A 6,672-nucleotide genomic window follows, 5' to 3' on the forward strand; every position below is an offset into this window, starting at 1 on the left:
CCCCCCCCCATCATATTTTCTTCCTCCACCCATGAAGGAAGCTGTGGGTCCTCTGTTAACAAGCCAGGGGGAGCCCCTAACTGAAGATACGAAGAAGGCAGTTACTCAACAGGTACTTTGCCTCAGTCTTCACAAAAAATTAAGCTGCCAGACACTTAATAGGTATTATCTGGATAAGGGAGGGGGCAAGCTGAGGGAAGAGATAACAGAAGAGATGGTCAGAGAGCTTCTCTTGGATCTGAATGAATTCAAGTCGGCAGGGTCAAGTGAACCTCATCCCAGGGTCCTGCAGGAACAGATGGAGGGGACCTCGGAGGCCTTGACAGTGATCTGCATGAAGCTGAGGGACATGGGCCAGATACCAGAGAACTAGAAAAGGGCCATTATGGTACCTCTCTTTAAAAAGGCCAGAAAGAGGACCTAAGGAACTACAGACTGGTTAGCCTCACCTCAATACGAGGGAAGTTACTGGAGCATATGCTAAGGAAAGCCATTTGCAAGTATCTGGAGGAGGAAAGACTGATAACAAGCAGTCAGCATGGATTTATGAAAAATCATGTCAGACAAACCTGATCTCCTCCTTTGATAAACTACTTGGGTAGATACAGGTAATGCTGTGGATATAGTGTAACTGGATTTCAGCAAGGCTTTTGACAAGATCCCGCACGGCCTCATAAACAAATTGGAAAAATGCAAGCTGGATAAAACTACTACAGAGTGGATAGATAACTGGCTCAATTGCTGTAAGCAAAGGGTAATGATTAATAGGCCAATGTGAGAATGGCAGCAGGTTTTGAGTGGAGTCCCACAGGGGTCTGTTCTGAGCCCAGTGCTGTCCAACATTTTTATTAATGATTTGGATGTTAAGACAGCTTCTTGGCCAAGTTTGCAGACAACTCAGAACGGAAGGATTGGGAACACGTTGGAGGATGAGAGCGCTGTTCAAATGAAGGCCTCCTCGCCTGAGCACTCCCCTTACTTTGGATGTTTGATGTTCTAGTTCATATTCTAAATCGACATGGAAGAAAATGTCCATTTTTGCATTTTTTTTTTTTTTTTTCTTATTTTCCATCGAGAAACTAGAACTCATCTGTGCAAGAGAACAGAGGATATTAGCAGCTTCCTATTCCTGTTTTGGGGGAAAAAAGGAAACTGGTTAAAAAGGAGGCAAGAAAAGATCTTCAAGAGCTGAGGAGAAGGAAGCATGTTAGTTGTTGTTCAGGAGATTTAAGCACCATGAAACATATTTATTGTATTTCAGTATTCAATAAAATTTCAGACTTACCAATTTTTCTACATGTATTGTTTTATTTGGAGAGGTCACAAAGAAATCCCTTTCACTTTTTTCAGTTCTGTCTCAGTTCTTGCTCCTAGATACGTGTGCAGATTCATGATTCATGTATTCTCTCTCGTAGTGATTCACACACTCTGAGTCATGAATTCCCCGAATCATATTAGCATAAATGGGTGAAGGATTGGATACGGTGCAATGGAGGGGAGATTTTTCTTGTTTGACTGATTCTCAAGATGCTACATTTAGGTCAGGCATTGGCTCTTAAGGGAAATCTGAAGAAAGTGACTGCAAAATGACTGCATGGAAGCAAGCATTGTAACAAATTTAGGATTTGTCTAAGGCTATTTTTAAGTAAATTGGTTTTGTGATTTTTCTTCATTTCTTGGCCAAGTGTGGCCATCAGAGTTGTGAGTCAGATGCCTGATAGGCAGAATGTGTCCCAAATATGAATTTATATTGTTGTTCTGTTAAAGCCTGACTTTAATGCTGCTCATTTTATTTCCTTCACGCACAAACTGTTGCTTCCTGAGACCGAGTTACTGCTTGAAATCTCTTCTCCTCGTGTTGTTTTTTTTTCTCTGTGTTTTTAAAAATATATTCTCAGGTAGTATATTATAAGAATTGCCATATTTGGTCATTTCTTATGCAGTCCCCTATGCTCCATGTTCTCGCTGTTGTAGTCTACTCGGGGCATGTTGAAATCTCCATAGAAGTAGTTGGAATGCTTTTTAAATGGGTTCAGATTTTGCAGTCCACTTCAAAGCTCTGGCCAAAGTTGTGGCAGACCCAAAAAAGTTCCCTGTCATCTTTGAACATGAGGGTGTCAACTGAGTCTTGGGTCAAGACAGTAGGTTTCATAAAACGTTGATGATTGCATCTGAGGTCAAATATTTGCAATGCAGAGTTCTCGCAAATGATGTTCTGTCCCGGATAGCATCATGGTATTTTTGATGGCGAGATGAGAAAACCATTAACACAGGAAAGACTATTGCTGCTTTCTGTAGTTGACTGACACTTTTTTTTCAAACGTTTTTGCAGGTGTACAAGGGAGATGAGACGACATTCCAAATCTCAGGCCTTCAGGTCAACACAGACTACCGGTTCCGTGTCTGCATATGCCGCCGATGCTTGGATACCTCACAGGAACTTAGTGGACCTTTCAGCCCATCTGTTGCCTTTCTACTCCAGCGAAGTGAGCTCATGCTTTCAGGGGAAATGGGAAGTGTAGATGATCCTAAGATAAAGAGCATGATGCCTACTGATGAACAGTTTGCAGCCCTAATTGTTATTGGCTTTGCAACTTTGTCAATTGTATTTGCCTTTATATTACAATACTTCTTTATGAAGTAGAGAATCCAATGACAGTTTGAAGTATGAATTTAACTAATGCTACGCATTATAATCCACACATTTATTCAGATATTCCTTTTTGAAATCTTTTTGTTCTACCATGCATTTTATATATTTCTCTTGTTTTTACAGTTCTAGCTAAGAGAAAGATAAATCAGTGTTTTGATGCACCTTTTTGAAATTCAAAACTTGGAAGTGGTCAAACTGGAGAAATGAACCAGATAATAAAAGCAACGGTTTGTTTTTTTCCTTCACAGTTTCAGAATTGTCACCAATTTGCTGTTACATTGTTTTATTTTTTTATCACAGAAGTCCTTACAGTCTGTCTTGTACTGTTACTTTTTAGCAAATTATAATCATCAGTCACTACTTTTCTTTATCTGTAAACTTTAATCACAAGTGTGTATAGTGGTAAGGCTAGAATGAAGTGTTAGTCAGCAGTACCAGGTTTTCATTGAACAGTATTATCAATGTTACCTATGATTATTCACTACAATACATTTGCCCCAGTTTTTTTCAAGATACATTGTACACTCACTTACTTTAACTATGCTTAGTGCATTTAAATCAAACAGTATACTGCAGTCTAAAACCTTTTAATGATCTGTTACTTTTACAGTTACAACACTATGAATTGTCTATGTAAGAAATCAAAGCCAAACTGCATATAAATTATGAAGCATTAGGTTTTTTTAATCATTTTGATTCATAGCAGTAACTTTAAGAGGGCATTGTGCAATAGTTAGTTATTCCCATGTTCAGCTGTTCAAAGCTGCTTGACCCTGTTTATTTGTCATTGTATATAACTACTCCTAATCTAATCACTAGATATTATTGTATTCTATTACGTTCAGTCTGATTTATGTAATTGGAGCTGGTGACAGCTTACTGCCTCTACTGATCATGTAAGATTTACACCCACAAGCAGCTTTTTAGTCAATCAGTCACTTTTGAAGAAGGCTGCATTTCTTGGCGGTATCCATTATAAGACCAGATAATTCATCTGATGCCTATATTCCTATTATTGCATCAAAATATTGGATACATTGCAAAAATCAGAGCAAGAGTGATCCAGATTTATCTTTTTGTTCTTGCGGCAGTGGCCCATACATGTTTTAATTCATGGAGATACTAGATTTTTAACAAAGTCATTTGGGTTATTTATATTGAAGTCAACAATGTGCAAGTACCTCAGGGACTTAAATGAGCTGGAGGTGCAAATCAATTCCAAAAGGGTGCAACAGACACACACCATGTATTTCCCTGCCTCTTGTTTTTGTATATTTTTGCTATATTTTGATTTTGCTTTTGTCATAGCTATTTCGTGCTCTATGTTGTCTAAGATTCAGTGTCCTGTACTAGCATACTATTCCCTTAACCAAAGTAATGGGGAAACCAACATTATTTTGTTTTAGGTTTATTTATACTATATACTGCATACAGTACTTTAAATGCCAATTACAGTGCAATCTTTTATTTATTGTAAAAAAAAATAAATAAAAAATAAAAAGTGTACTTATGTACTAATTTTTCCCCCCTTGTAGCATGTTATATTTTGTCTGTTTTATACTGTCGTACTTTTTAGGTCCACTTTTTCACCCAGCAGCATTCCTAGTATTATTAACCTTCTTATGTTTTCTTGTGTTTTTGAAGATGGGAGCATCTAGTGCATTCAATGCCAAAAAAAACCCATTATCAGTGATTGAAACGTTTACATGCATCCAAAAAGCATAATCATCTCTTGAAAGAAAGTGCTAAGATCAATGAATTCTTCTGTGTGCCTCTAGATGTAGCAAATATTAGAAATGTTTGGTATTTTGTTAATGACTATAATTAGTTTAATTTAGCCTTGCAAACTAATGACATTGAACTAAATATATATATATATATTTTTTTGTTTCTGCCAAAGTCGTGGCTTGTCAAATTTATTTACATTTTATTTAAATTTATTTGTGATATGGAAATGTTGTGACCTTGCCTTACATCTGTATTTTTTGAGCAAAGCATACGCAACTGTTTTCAACAGGGGGAGATCAGGTGTATTTTTTAAAACAATGAAAAACACAGTGATTTGGAAACTCGCATTTGAATTATTTATCCCTTTTTTATTTTGGAATACTCTTTTAGCAGTGCTGCTACAAAATCCAGGCCTGGTGTCTTTTTTTTTTAATGTGTTTTAGGTAATTTGTTTCAAAATGTTGCATATGTGGGGTGTAGCAGCAAGCAGAAGTGTAGAGAACAGAAACCTGTAACACTTTATGTGAAGTGTTTTTGACACGACTGATTCATTTGGTATCTCATCATAATGACAACAGTCAAAAAATCCAGCTCAACTCCCATTGAAGGTAGTGGTGAAAGACTTTTATGGGATTTGGAACAGGCCCAGAATAAGTTAATTTTATATCTTTATTTACTTTGTATATACTGCCATAGCAATTCTGTTATAATTCATCTTTAATGTAAACATAAAATAAAGTGTTACAGGTTTAAACCTTTCCTCTTTGTACTTCCATTACCAATTAATGCAGTTTACTGATGCTTCAGGTTTTCCTCTGTCTTTATACCCTTCCTTGGCCCAGTCAATATTCATCACATGAACCAAATTCCAAAGCCCTCTGCTCTTCATGAAATTGTTACAGGAAAAAAAGGAAAAAAAAAAAGGAAAAATAAGTATTTTAAAAATTATTAAAAAGGAAAGAAACATTTTATATTATCTGCCTTTTTTCTTTTTGAACTTGAAATGTAGTTTTCTAATCTGTTTTGTTGGCTACAGTAGTTCAGTATTCAATGTCACAATTGAGAAGTGCCCTAATTGAATGTGTATGAACGTTATCCTTGCACAATTCTTTAAATTGAAAAAAATAAAATAAAAATGTTTTTACCTCACTATGGGAACATACATTCCAAGCTTTTCAACTCTGAGAGAAATAATCATAAGTTTTTCTTGTATTGTAAATTTTAGACTATTTCATAAGCATTGTATTAAAACTGCCATATCAATTTTAATGTATAGATTTTGCAAATACTACGCTATGTATGTAAGACTTAACTGTATCTGTAGTGTATATGTAATATATTTATGCCCAATAAATGTTTTAATTCTTTCTGACATTAGCAGAGATGATTTCTGACTTAAAGTTCTCCATCCATTCACATTTTTTCCTGCTGTTCCCATCAGATAATGGAGTTACAGCAATGCAAAGTTAGCATAAAGAGCTGTAAATCAAGTTATGTAGATTGCTGGTTTGAAAATTTAATGACTTTCCATTTTTGAGCAAGGCTCATGTTCCCCTTTTGAGTTTAGTATGATAGTTAGCCTCTCCTGTGATCATATCAGGATTATCTTTACCAGCTATTAGGAGAGTGCATGTTAAGTGGCTGTCAAAGGCCATTAGCTTTCTGTAGTTATCCTAATGGATGCTGTAATCCCACCAGATCACTAAAATCAGCCTTGGGTTAATTAAGCCTCACTAAAATAAAAATGAGCAACCTGGATGAACTCTGGCCTTTTTCCTTTGTTTTTCAGTGAATGTTGTCCCAACCCCTTGCGTCTCTCGTACTACTTCACCCACTAGAAGAGTTCCACCTTCTTGTATCTTCATGACCAGTCTGCTGGAAAGTTGGCCAGTGTGCTGCCATGGCGTGATTACAAATCAGACAAATCAGCAGCAGGTGTATTGGCCTCTGGTAGCTGAGCAAATGCAGATACCTCCACCCGAGCATGGGTCAAGCCTCGTTTCCAAGCATGAGATCTCCTTTCTCAAGCTAACCTGGAACACACTTCAGGTTCCTTCTCCTCTCCACTGAAAAGCAAATTGTTGGCAGATTTCCAAATGGGGCTTCATTCTTTATTGTGACTCTTAGGTGCCTTAAGGCTTTGATCTAACACACCTATTAATGGGAGTGAAAGGCCTGCCATTGACATCAGCTGGCTTTGTCAAGGAGTCAGATTAGTTTGAGATGCCTTAAATATGGGCATGTCAAAATATTGAAACTTGGTGTTAAAGCTAGGCCCTTAATTTCAGAAG

General features: G+C 36.8%; 1 protein-coding gene across 2 annotated transcripts in view; it reads left to right on the forward strand.

Annotated features, from left to right (window-relative positions):
• FNDC3B (fibronectin type III domain containing 3B) overlaps positions 1-5,753 on the forward strand; it is a 449,034-nt gene extending 443,281 nt beyond the window's left edge. For both annotated transcript variants that reach the window (XM_019503306.1, XM_019503307.1), the window contains exon 26: positions 2,333-5,753. In XM_019503306.1, the coding sequence (XP_019358851.1) occupies positions 2,333-2,644 (312 nt within the window). In that variant the 3' untranslated portion in view covers positions 2,645-5,753. The remainder of the gene's footprint in view (positions 1-2,332) is intronic.
• The last annotated feature ends 919 nt before the right edge of the window (positions 5,754-6,672 follow it).

The sequence above is a fragment of the Gavialis gangeticus genome, unplaced genomic scaffold (genome assembly GCF_001723915.1).
Source record: "Gavialis gangeticus isolate Ggan-Ray unplaced genomic scaffold, GavGan_comp1, whole genome shotgun sequence".
In the NCBI taxonomy this organism is placed as follows: Eukaryota; Metazoa; Chordata; order Crocodylia; family Gavialidae; genus Gavialis; species Gavialis gangeticus.